General features: G+C 36.5%; 1 protein-coding gene across 3 annotated transcripts in view; it reads left to right on the plus strand.

Annotated features, from left to right (window-relative positions):
• The first annotated feature begins 331 nt into the window (after positions 1-331).
• gkt (tyrosyl-DNA phosphodiesterase glaikit) overlaps positions 332-13955 on the plus strand; it is a 49947-nt gene continuing 36323 nt past the window's right edge. For 2 of the 3 annotated variants that reach the window (XM_081752589.1, XM_081752591.1), the window contains exons 1-4: positions 333-497; positions 2444-2545; positions 8996-9100; positions 11928-12062. In XM_081752589.1, the coding sequence (XP_081608715.1) occupies positions 2500-2545; positions 8996-9100; positions 11928-12062 (286 nt within the window). In that variant the 5' untranslated portion in view covers positions 333-497; positions 2444-2499. Of the gene's footprint in view, positions 498-2443; positions 2546-8995; positions 9101-11927; positions 12063-13955 lie in introns of all 3 variants that reach the window. The other variant, XM_081752590.1, reaches the window with a different exon arrangement.

The raw sequence follows: 13955 nt of genomic DNA on the forward strand, positions 1-13955 counted from the left end.
GGGAAGAGAGATGGTTGACCCTATTCTTACTACTCGTGCAGAGTTGAGACGACTCGGGAAGTGCTGCCATGATTTCGATTTACCATTTCCATATTACAAAACATTCATACTATGACAAGAGCAACGTACTACAATGTACAAGTTGAAGATGTACGAATGTACGAATCGGAGGATGAATTAGCTCAATTAATGAATTAGTGGTAAGTACTGTGCTTTAATTTTTTAAATGCTATATTTGTAGATCGCAATATTTTTTAGTGGAATTCTGGCGGTTTTGGTTTTCAATTTAGCGGAATTTTGTGCAAACTCGTTGGCAACACTGTAACAAATGAATAGTGTTGCCCGTGGCATATGTAAAGAGCGTATGCTTTACAGCTGATACCTCCATGAATTTTCACATCTGTTAGAAATAATGTAAACAAAATTACATGGAATTAGACCAAAGTAAACAAGCTATTTCACACGTTTTTAACTTTATCCTGGTTTTCAGCTGTAACGTAAGTATTCTAAAACATAAGTTCAGAGATCACGTGCAATGGGAAAACTATTCGTCAGAATTTACCCTTGTACGTTTAAAAATAATCTTGATCATTTTCTTTAAGGTATATCATAAAAGTTTAGTGTGTGTGTGTGTGGTATTCGTAACCGTAAACTTACACTGTGGAAGTGGAGGCCCAGTAATAGAGCGTTCAATCTGGTGCGAGGGGGTAATCGTTTCGATTCCATACTATCTATAAGTGTAGTGGATAACGTGTCCATTGATTTTCTAATTATTCTCCCATTTCCTCCCATGGTTTCACTCCATCAGTTTATAATCATTCACTTTCGTTTATAATCGTCCCTGCCCGGCGGAAGTTCATGTGGTTTGGGTTAATTTTAAGCATATTATACGAAACACACTGTTCCAGTTCCAGCATGTAACGAAGGAGTTGAGTTAATTCTGAGTTTAATATTCCTTTCAGTAGCGAGGCTATATGAAACGGGACCTACTGATTAATGTGGAATCCGAACCACGAGCTTCCGCCGGGAATCGAACCCGGGACTCCCTATGTAACGAAGGAGGCGTACTCTTTAATTGCTCCATGTAGTTTTCGTATCATGCATACATCTTACAGTGCTGGGGCGAATGACATCAGTATTGTGCATGTTACTGTCTACCCATTTCATGGAAGATACCGGTAAATGATACGTGGTTTATATTTTAAGAGAGATTACGTGGCAATCATATACACTCTTAACCTCGGTTTATGACAACCTCCAATGGATGCGTCTTCGTGGAAAGATATTTATGCAGTTGATTTTTGTAGTTGTGTTCTGAGTTCAGTTCTCACTACGGATATTTGTCTCGGTTAAAAGCGCAAATAAGGCAGATCTTTACTTTAGACAGTTCGTTCAATGAATCGATTTCTAAGCAACTCATTCCTCGAAACAATTGAAATGTTCCGAAGAACCAGTTCTTCAGGACGTATCGGTTTACTTTTGGCGCATCACTAAGATTTGTTGATGAATTATAATTCTTTCACTAATTTCATTATTATTGTCCCCTAAAAGCTTTCCGCTGGACGACATGAAAATATCTCACTTGGCATAGATAAAATTCAAGGGGGTTACCAGAAGTAATTGTTGAAAATTTGCAATTTTGCGATTTGCGTGTAAATATGGCTTCCGGGTGTGTGGCATAAGAACCACACTGCAAAAATAGGTAGTTGTTTACTAATGGGGGGCTAACACTAACGAAAAGAGAAATCAACATGCCCTGCGAGGCTCTAACCCGCCTTCACTCGCTAACGCTCGCTCGGCAATACTGTGTCAAATGTTATTAACCTAACCTAACCGAATGTGAATAGAATATCACAAACGACTCCGTTAAAATCCTTGCCTCCCAAAGCTAAACAATAGCCAAAAGCAAACAAACCTGTGCTAGGTGGTTTCTAAAAAGTGCGAATGATATCTGAGTCAAAACGAAGCGAAGTTGGTGGACCCACGCGTGAGTGCATCCTAAGTAGGCGCGTCAGCGATAGTGGGTATGCGCGTAAGCGAGAGTAGTGAAAAGTTGGTTTTGGCAATGACGAGTTTTAGTAGCACTTGTCATGTTTCATACTAGTGACGCTTCACTTGTAAACATGAAATACAGATTTTGTACGCTATGCAGAAATATGCCACTGATGGAGAATAGCATCTAATAGAATTATTTTTTTTATATGCGCTCGCTTATTTTATCCGTCGTAAAGTTCTTTTGATGACTTTATACTAGTAATCATACACTTGAAAAACCTAAAATACAGGGGTATTACTTTTCATTTCTTTCTGTCCCCTGCAGAAATTTGTTCCTTATAAACTTTGTTTTCATGCAAAGTATTAAATTTAATCTTTAAATCTTCCAAAATGACGTGCGCCAAATCTACTCTGTTAAATTAATGTATTGTTTTTTTGTTTATTCTAGGTTTAATGAATCTATAATGTGAAATCAACCCATGAAGACCTCTGAAAGTGTTAAATATGGCTACAGCACCCGCTCCAGGAAAGCGGTCACACGATGATAAAGGTAGTTAGTCGTTTAATTTTAATCTCACGATTATATTCTTAGAAGTTAAATTTCGATACAGAAGCAAATCTAGGGCCACGCACACGTACGGTGTGGTGAAGAGACAGTGATGATGAGAAATGAATAAAATGGTGGAACGAAGAAAGTGGAAAACCCCGAGAAAATACACACACACACATGGCGTTTATCCACCACAAACAAGGCTCACTTGGCGCGAGCTGGGATCGAGCCAAGGAATCTATGTACGAGAGGTGAACGCACTACCACAGCCACAGCGGTCCCTATATATATATACACGTGTGTGGGCTCTTCATAATAATCCCTGAACATGAATGTAAAATTTGCGCTCGAAACGTCGTAATTTATCAGTTTTATGTGGCTGATACACTGAGAACACTTACTTGATATCAACATTAATGGTACTTACTGCAACTTGCAATCGGTATAATTTATAGGCTAAGTCTTTTCCGTAGAATATATCAAACAGTCTCGTGATACGTTAGTTTTCGGCTTAAGCGACTAAGGACCTCGAGTACAAGATTCTTGCTAGCGACAGCAACCGTAGGCGATGGATCTGGCGTACTTATTCATTTTCCAGCAAGCAAATCATTCATTTCCTATATCAGTCTGCGATTATGGTTTCTTCTCTAGCTGTATGTGATACTGTTAAGCGATTAATATAATAGAAAATAGGCGGAAAATAAAATATAAGCTTTAACGAACCTGGAGAAGTTGTTGATTGATATTCGGGATTTTAGCAGAAAATGGTTTAATGAAATTGGACTAAAGGGGATCCTGAAATATAGGAAGCAGATGTCTAGTGGTAGACCAGGGATCCATTTCTTAACACTATTAGTTTAGAAATACCATTGTAAAATTTTTCAAAACCAAATATTGTACACTCATATCTAAAATTATTGTCGCATGTCTATAAATATGTTGTTGTAGGAATATAATTTGATAACGAATTCGCCCGGTATTTCTTATAATGTTAGTATGTGTATAATCGGCAAAGACACGTATGTGGTAAATTTCATGTCAAAAGAGCAGTAAATAGGAACAATAAAACGAAAATAAAACTTTCTTCTCCATTTAGCAACATTTTGTTTTACTCATTCTAATTTTCGTATTTATAATTTTTTCCCTATGAAATTGACCACAAATATACATTTCCCGATTATACACATAGTATTAAAGGTGCCCTGCAACATCTTATCAAATTATATTTTTACAAGAAGATAAGATAGTTATAGATATGCGACAATCATTTTGGACATGAGTGTACATACCGTAAGATAAATTTAGAAGTATCAGAATTTGATTTAGAAGTAACATATTATTTTTCTAGACTTCCTACTTGATGATATTTTACGACTTATAAAAGCAAACACTAGTAAGTACGCCAGAAATTTTTACTTAGGGGGGTGTTCAAAATAAAAGCGTTGGTGTGCTCTCAGAATAGTGATATAATTTTTAAACAAATTCAAACAAGAAAACAGTATATCTTGTTACGCAACTATTGCATTACTATTATTATTATTAATAATAATAATATCAACTCTTTGCAGTGGTAGGTTCAATAAAGTAAGTTCACACATTTGATCATTTAGTATTATTAAACTAAGTAATACAGTGAAACCTCTCAAAACGGACATCGGTGGAACCGATTATTTGTCCGTAAATGAGAGATGTCCCTAAAAGGAAGGATTCTCTCTCATAACACCACATCACACATATTTATGGCATGGAAAAATAAGAAAGTTTGTTCTCTTACGAAGATATCCACTATTGAGAGATGCCCGTTAAAAGTGGTTCCACTGTATTAGAAATTAACCTCCACTATTTTACCTAGTAATTACATGTGAATTGATTACATACAAATCATTGTAGTCTAATTATTTCGCAAAATTCTGCTATTATTTCAATTGATTCACACCAGCAAGTTTTAGTGGGTGATTTTTTTTTTTTTTTTTTTCAAAAAAAATATTAATTGGGAAAAAGTTCCCTCGTCCCACGCTGAAATCACATTCGTTTAGTAATTAATACTGTACATAGTTCCAATTTCATTTCATTTAATACTCTAACCCTGTTGTTAACGTTAATTGTAATATTATTTGATCTCTTAATCTCCGTTCCTGCCCCTTCCTGGCTACGTTATTGGCTCTGAATATCTTTCATAAGAAATTTATTCATTGATTTAGTTGTTTTCCAGAAATCCAGTTTTTCAATTTATAAATATGTTGTATCTTTCTGTTTTGTCTTCTTTAATAAACCCTAATTTTAATAATCCCAGGGCTCATAGTGATCTGATCTCTTGTAAATAGTTGAGAAGTGACCAAAAATGGCCAAAAGCACACAAAAAAGTGACCAAAATCTCATCATGCCCCTTTTTCCCTTTGTCAATTTCTCCATCACCTTTCTTTCTCTTTGTTTGTTCGTTTGTTTCTTCTTTATTTCTTTTTGAACTTTCTCCTTTCTTAGGTTTTCAAAGTATGCTTTGTAGTTACGGTAAGCAGACTTTACAGATGTAAAAAGCTTCTGAGTAAGTGGAACCAGTTCTGGCCTATTTCCGAATTTCTTTATCCCAGACAGTATATTTAACTTTGCATTAAGAGTGCTCAAAAACGTGAAATATTCAAATTCATCAACTACTCTTAAGAAGAACATACAAGAAGCATAACATAAGACGAACATGATGAACCACACAAACACACTCACACAACGTTGAACGGAGCGTTAACTATTACAAGAGAAAACTAAAAGATTATTATGATAGAAGAAAGAATAGACACAGAAGAGTTCTCAACCCCACCTTGAGAGCTTAAGCATCCACCAACCGTCCACTGTGCTTTAGAAAGAACAAAAGCTGAAGTGAGAATAAAGCTGGCTGTTTCACATGTGGCGGCAAGTTCTGAAGTTTTCAGAAGAGTAATGAGTAACAAATTTCTGCCTTTTTCCATTTTTTAATATTTTTCTTAGAAAACTGCCAATGCAAAACATAAATCACACGAAAAAGTCACTTTACCTCTCAAAAAAAAAAAAGTAACTTTTAATGACAAATTTGAAAAAAAGTAACTTTTAGTGACCAACTTGAAAAAAAATGTAAATTTTAGTTTAAAAAAGTGACTCGCTATGAGCCCTGTTCCGTTCAATTAATTTACGTGAATAAAAATATATTTTACAAAAATTAAGCTAGCGCCAAATGTGTTCCTGCATAACACGAGACTCAGTCTAAAAAGTATATAAGTCTTACTTCGATCGATCTCTTCATTTCTAAAAACGTCTTGACTACACCCTTGTTAACGTCCGTTCGTTGATACACCACTTGCAGAGCAGGCTCGAAACCAGCCACAGAGCTTTGGGGTCCATGAATATGTTAGTAGGAGTCAACTCGTTAAAAATTCTCTTATAAATATCTAAATTGTGCTTTTGTATTGAGCTCTGGATTTAGGGAGGGTCATGCCCTCCTTAGCCCCCTTCTGGTTGCGAGCCTGTTCCAGAGTAGCACTTACCAACTGAATCTGGTGTAGCCTTATTACTATATTGTCACGTTTTTCCTTATTGAGAAGGAGGTAGGTGAATGACCGCTCAAGACGTTGCCAATTTCAGTAATCTGCATCTGTCCATCAATCTCTTTTCTGGGAAACGACCGCGGAGCCCAGGAGGGTAGGTATCAGCGGTCTGTTTTGTCAATTGTTTCCATCGAAACTCCGCCCGAAACAATGAGGTCATGTGGTTCTCGAAGCCGTACATGAGAACGAGGTCGCTTCGTATTTTGAAGTGAAATAAATAAATAAGAATATTGCCTTCTTTCCTAAACGCTAAACCTTTTCTAACTTGATGTAATAAACAACCTATATGATACTGACTGATACAATTGGATTTGGGGGAGTATTCCTTTCCATCCAGGTGTGTGTGTAAAGAAATTTGGAGGGGTGTTGGGGGGGTGTAGATTACTCCCTGGCAAACACTACATGGCTAGTTGCTTTGAGAAGTAGGCCACAGGCACGAAATTTTAGGTTCGAAACCAATAGCCAGGTTAGAGAGTTTGGTCGTCATTTCTTCGAAGGTAAACAAAGTGAAAGGCAAATGCCTGTTACCAAACTAAAATATTAGCTCCTTCGTGACTAAGCTATTAGCGTACGGGCCTTTGGCGTGGGAGACCCAGGTTCGATTCCCGGCGGGAGCTCATGTGGTTCGGATTCCACGTTAATCTGTAGGTCCACGTCTCATATAGCCTCGCTGCTGAACGGGACGATAAACTCAAAATCAACTCAACTCAATGGAACTAGGCGCAGCATGTGATAAACGAAGAAAACTTGGATATTTATTAATTAAAAATTGAAATTCTACTCTATAAAGCGCCAAATTTACGCTACACTTCAGTGATCCCTAGTCACATGATTTTTAAGAAAACTGCTTTTAGAACTACATATTTTGATCACTTTTCTCCATCTGTTCAAGGTTAAACTCATTGCCAACTATAGTTGTCAGAGTTTTGAAGGTAGAAGTAAATTTTTTAAGATTTTAAGAGGAAAAAGGGAAAATGTCTGATATTCAGAATTTACATATAACATATATGGTGTCGCTAGTAACAAAATAATTTCAGTTGGAATGCGGACAGTTTCAATAAAAATAATTGCAACACACAAAACAGTTCCCAGTGGGAGCTTAAGTGATTCGGTTCTCACGTTAATCTGTGAGTCCTCGTCTTATGTAGCTTTGGTGGTGAAAGAGATACTAAACTACCAAGTATATTATCCGATTTTTCCCTTTTAATTTTATTTTAATAAAAAATACTTTACGTTCGTAACACATGAAATCAATAGTGAAATTTACAATCACTCGGAGTTCTGCTTCTAATAGTTCTCAGTATCTTCTGTTTCTGACATGAATCTGAAATAGATCGACAAGGTGTTGACAATCGAAGGCCAAGATGCTAAAATTAAATTATTCTTAAACATACGTCTGGGGTGCCAGTTAACGTAGGAGATAATATATATATATATATATATATATATATATATATATATATATATATATATATATATATTTGGTCTAGGAATTAATTCGTGCGGGTGGACAAGAGATGGCGCAACGAACGGAGCGTCCCACAGTTCCGTGTATCCACACATGTGTTGCAAACCCCTGTCATCGCGTATCGTTCGTAGTATAGGGCAGTGGATTAAAGCGTCAACAACACCAGTTTGTAGTTAAGTGAACATGGCGCAATTTGTGCCTGATAAAGTGTTTTTGCGGGGTGTCCTGCTGCATTACTTTAACATGCAGAAAAGTGCGACTGAAAGTCATCGTATTTTGGTGGAAGTGTATGGTGACCATGCTCTAGCTGAGCGAACGTGTCAGAAGTGGTTTGCACGGTTTAGAAGTGGTGATTTCGGCTTGGCAGACCAAGAGCGAGCTGGACAGCCAAAAAAATTTCAAGACGAAGAATTGACAGCATTGCTCGAGCAGGATTCGTGTCAAACGCAGGAACAACTTGCAGCAGCATTAGGCGTTGATCAAACAACAGTCTCCAAACGCTTGAAAGGCATGGGAATGATTCAAAAGATGTCACATTGGGTTCCACATGAATTGAAAGACAGAGACGTTGAAAGACGAAAAACCATTTGCGAATTGCTGCTTCAACGACAGAGCAGAAAGGGGTTTCTGCATCGAATTATTACGGGTGATGAGAAGTGGATCCATTACGAGAACCCTAAACGAAAAAAGGCCTGGGTGAAACCAGGTGAACCAGGTCCATCACAACCAAAACGAGATATTCACTGTGCAAAGGTTATGCTGTGCATATGGTGGGATATGAAAGGTGTGGTGTACTATGAGCTGCTGCAACCGGGTGAAACTATGAATGGAGAACGTTATCGACGACAATTAATGCGTTTGAAGCAAGCTCTGGCCAGAACACGACCAGAATGGGAGAACAGACATGATAAACTTATTGTTCAACATGATAACGCTCGCCCACATGTCGCAAAACCGGTCAAAACCTATTTAGAAAATGTCGGATGGGAAGTTTTACCCCACCCGCCGTATTCACCAGACGTTGCTCCTTCGGACTACTACTTGTTCGATTGCATGAACAACGATTTGATTGGACAGCGGTTTACTTCTTCAGAAGATATCGAAACATGGGTCTCTGACTGGATCGCTTCCAAGGATGAGGACTTCTTTCGTCACGGAATCCGTACATTGCCTGACAGATGGGCGAAAATGGTGGCTAGCGATGGACAATATTTTTCTTAAGGTATTTATGTATTTTGTGTTTGTACTACAGCTTCAATGTGTGCGTACCAACCGCACGAATTAATTCCTAGACCAAATATATATATATATATATATATATATATATATATACCAGATTCAGAGTTTAAATTGTAGTTTTTCCTAATATGTACTATATAGCTTCATAAATATATGTTTTCTTCGTTCCAGGTGATACACAAAACAAGCGAACAAGCTCAAAACGTGTGTGTAACTATGGCGTGAAATGCTATAGAAGAAATCCCACTCATTTCTCGGAGTTCTTTCATCCTCATTGTAAGTACTGTACACATTTTGTTAACTGATTTTTTAAAAATATTTTACACCATCATTTCGTACTGTTCTATATATTTTCAGTTTATTGTCAATATAATGTAGTTGGTGTCCGTCGTAATACTTTTGAAATGATACCGCTAATGCTCTCACCTTAGGTTCGATTCGCTGCGAGGACAATGTGTCGAAAATCTGTGTAGTAGTTTTTTTTTTTTTTTTTTTCAGGACAGCCAAATTCTGAGTGAAATTTTTCCTCAGTTTTCATCATTCACGTAGTCAATGCCGGGATGGTACGTAACATACAGGTCTCAGGGCGCTTTCTTCTCCATTCACTTCTTCCTTTCCCGTTCCCTAATGCTGTGCTTGCCGAGTGACGTTATCTCTCATACGTGATGTACTTGAAGCCATAGATACCCGTAATACGTAGATATATGTATAAATAAATAAATCAAAATGGTATCGGTACAAGAATTCAGAATTTTTTCCCGAGATTATTTTTTATTATTGCTGCACTGCCCATATTTGTATTGTGTGCCTCAGGTAAGTGTACTTGGGCCCCTGTTATTTGTTTTGTATATGGACGACCTCACATTATCAGCTCATCCTAGTTTCCCTTTACATTTTGCTGATGATCTGAGAAATATCGTGTTTCCAGGACACGAATGCCCTACAGAAAGATATAAATGACCTTATAGGCTGGTATGAAATGTGGCACTTGAAACTTAACAGCATGAAATGTAACACTATTACCATTACTCTGACAGCTAGTTATAATGATTTGGTGTCATCTTTGAGTCGAAACTCACATTCTCTGACCACATCTCCTCATTAGTTAAGAAATCAATGGGTATGTTGGGGCTTCTTTCCCGATTTACTAAAATATGCACTGTGGCATCATTAGCAACGTTTTATGAAACATTAATAGCGCCCAAAATCGAATACTGCTCTCGCCATGGCTGAACCCACACATCTCTCTAGACTTGATTCTATTCCCAATTTCTTTATTGCTGTACTACGCTTTTGTATTTCCGCACTTCGAATGTCACCGAAGGAGAAACTTTTGCAATATCTGAATATCCAGACACGGGAAGTACGCAGAAATGGCTTCATAAGATTATTATTGTGAACTTAAGATCGGAAACCTTACTTCAAGAACTATCCTTAAGTGTCACTTCCCGCAAAACCCGAAATACCCACCTATTTTATCTTCCGCGCCCTAGGTTAGCAAGTACACAGAGCTCTCTTTTTCACAGAATACCGAACTATTACAGTTATCAAACAACTGAGGTGGACATTGTTTCGAGCCGCCCGGTTTTTGACAGAGTAATTAAACGCGTATTGGCCAAATATTACTTTTGCATTCTTTGTTGACACTGCTATTGTTATTATTACTAATATTTTATTTCTATTTTTTCTTTCTTTTTTTCAGACTTTCTTGATTACATCTATATTATACTTAACATTGAATTTCATACTTTATACTGCAGGGATGCAAACTAGTCAATAAAATCAGTAAAATCAATAAAATCAGCATTTTTGACGAAGTCAGTATTTAATCAGTATTTTTTAAATTACCCAGTAAAGTCAGTATTTTAGGCTCTTTAGGAAGGTTAAACAAAAATTTTGTTTAAGAGAGATCTTACATTAAGGGAGCTCTACATGAGGTATATGATGGAAAGGTACATCTTGTATATATATGTAAAGAGCTTTTAGATCTCGCACATACTACTTTCAAGAGTTATAGAGAGTTCTGTGAGAAGCAGAGGAAATTGAAGGAACAACAATAAGAAAGAGAAGCAAAGGAAAACTGAAGAAGAATTGGAAAAAAAAACTTTAAATTGAGAAAGGAACAATTGAAGAAACGAATGTACTTTAAAACATCTAAGGGATGCAGAAAAAGAGAAGAGACAAACATCTGATAGGTTACTGAAGAAAGCAAATGAACGGTTGAGAGAGGCCATTAAGAACAAGCATCTTTGAGCCGATGTAGCACAAGTAATGCTTAACAGTACCACAAAGATGAAGAAAGAAGCTGATGAAACAAAAGGCTGATAAATTTCAGTAAAATGTAGAAAAACGAAAGTCTTCATTAATTACTACCTTTTTCAAGAAAAATACCTCAAAAAAGAATGAACATCATAATAAGGTTCTTAAGTTTGTATGAGTAGAAGGAGGTAAGAAAAATTGCCGTGAGCAGCTGTATTTTTTTTTTTTTTTTCATCTCTTGAATTTAATATACTTATTATTATATTATATTGCAAGATTTGTTAATAAATAAGTTAACGTATGCTTACAGCTGTTCACTGGGGAGTAAGGTGGCCAATTTTATATATATATATATATATATATATATATATATATATATATATATGAATTAGTATTTTTCAGTATTTGGTCAGTATTTTCAGATTTAAGGTCAGTAAAGTGAGTAGTTTTGACCTCAAAAATAGTTTGCATTCCTGTACTGAGATTAGGAGTAAAATGAATTTAATTTTGTCGTATACTACAGTATTGTACTTCACTAACGCCGTTCTTAGCATTGTAGATGTGTAATAAAATTATTTTATATCCATTAAGGACTTATACAGATATTAATCCTTAAGTTGCATTTATAACCTTAATTTTCTGTGCTTGTTATTTATGTTTATATGTGCGGGATCTCTGATAACCAAGGAAAAGTTCAGAGGAAGGTAACAGTTCGTCAATCGAAAGATTAGAAAGCTCTGTTCCCACCAGTCTCTAGGTCAGACTTTCCTGTGTAAATGTCAAGTATTTAGGTCACTTTTTAACATTTTTTTGGTACAGAATTTCAAGAAATCTTTGTTTCTAGTGGAGAAGCTTTTAGCGCAACAGAAAGATGATGAGCTGAAAGTACCACCGGGGTATCAGTCTGAGTTGGATGAGGCAACGATATTAGCACAGCTGAAAGTGATTAAGGATTCCAAAGCGAAGTCAAAAGGAGATGGTAAGTAAATCTCATACACAACGCTGTCATAGTCCGTGGACTGCCCTTACTACATCTTATTCTATCGTCTTTTCCAATATGATACTTTGTAACATAGTATCATACATTATAAAATTGTTCCTGTTTGTAGTGAATGAGTAGTATCCCGTGCTAATTTCGTTATACCGTATGTAACACACATATTTGGACGATATGGCAAATAATTTAATAAATACGTATCTATTTGATTTAACCTCTTGTAATTATACTTGGGCACAAAACAGAATAATAATATTCATGAAATATTTCTTCTTATTTATATAAACTAATACTATATTTAGTCAGTATTAAATTTTCCACAGAAATTAATAAGTCACGGTGTTTAATATCCCGTGCGATGTGAACGTAATCAAGTTGTATTTGCTCTTATTATCTCCGTACGTACCTGATTCTTCTGATCCGATCTGACATAATCCGATATGGTGTTTTATCCACGTTTATATCAACGTGGTGACGACCCAAAATTAATCATACCATTAAATTCACAATTCAGAAATATTCTTGTGCGTAAGCTGTTTTGCTATTCCAGTTTAGTCAAGATGCGTTACAATGTTTGTCGACACGACCAGCTCGGGATAACTGAGAAATTAGGTATAAGCGCATCTCAAAATGGCTATTCACAGAATTGAAAGTTGAAGTCTAATCAAGGTGACCCAGACAGAAAATGCAGGTGGTTTACAGGCGCCTGTGAAACATACATAAACAGGGATATTTTTACAGGCGCCTGAAAATGGAACACTTTTAAACGCATGAGACAAATATCGATTTTTTTTTTTTTTTTTCACCATCATTGCATGTTCATTTCACGGAAACAGGTAGTTTTCATGTTGATAGGGTTGCAACCTTGCAACGTGAAAAATACGTGTAAACAACATGTAGAGAGTGGAAAGATATGTACGTAACCAGCATATTCCATGTAGTTGACATACACGTTACCTCATGAGAATCTGACGACAGCTGCTTTCCATTTGATAAAAATGTAATTGATATGTTAAATACATGTAGAATACAGGCGAATTAGTGGGTGTGTGAGCGGAATATACATGTAAAGTACATCGCATTAAGTTTACATAAAATTTGCGTGTCACGGGTGTTCCGTGTATATATACGGCAGAAGAGACATGTAGGCAACATGTACATGGGAGCCATATGTAACATCAGTTTGCCTGTTCAAAAATTGGGTATATATTGTATAGATCACATGCATGCAGATAGGTAGCTAAAAGTCTACATTTATTATGAAGACAAACAGTTCTCAAATTAAATAAAATTTAAACAAGTTGTCTTGAATTTGTCAGTGCCAAATTCAGTTTTCTCTACTACTTTTGACGAGGGGGTATTGGTATATTTGTGGGGAGAAAAGGCAAATTTGGAGGGATTGCGTCCAAGCACTTGGGAGGGGGGGGATCGGCACCTCTGCTTACAACAATATATTTTTCTTTACCTGCACCACATAGGAAAAACGTACAAGTTGAGCAAGTTGGTGTCTCACACATTGTAGGAAGCCAACAAGTAATAATTACTAATAGTTTGTTTGTTGTTTCGCGGCAGCGCAATGTACTCCAGGGACGTACGCAAGGGTGGGTCCTGGGGTTCCGGACCCCCCAAATCCGGACTTTTTTTGTAAATTTAGTCTAAATTTTAGGGGCAATTTTACCATTTTAAATATAATTTAGCCTGAAATTGTGTTTGGACCCCTCCCGAAAGAAATTCCTGCGTACGTCCCTGATGTACCCAATTCCCATCGAGTACTTACCAGTGACGAAAAGTGGGTCATACGTGATACTGTACTTCAAATAAAAAATATAGAAATAAAATGTGTAAAATTGAAATCCGATTACTAGAATGTATTTT

Source organism: Thermobia domestica, chromosome 3 (genome assembly GCF_964235325.1).
Source record: "Thermobia domestica chromosome 3, izTheDome1.hap1.1, whole genome shotgun sequence".
Lineage (NCBI taxonomy): Eukaryota > Metazoa > Arthropoda > Insecta > Zygentoma > Lepismatidae > Thermobia > Thermobia domestica.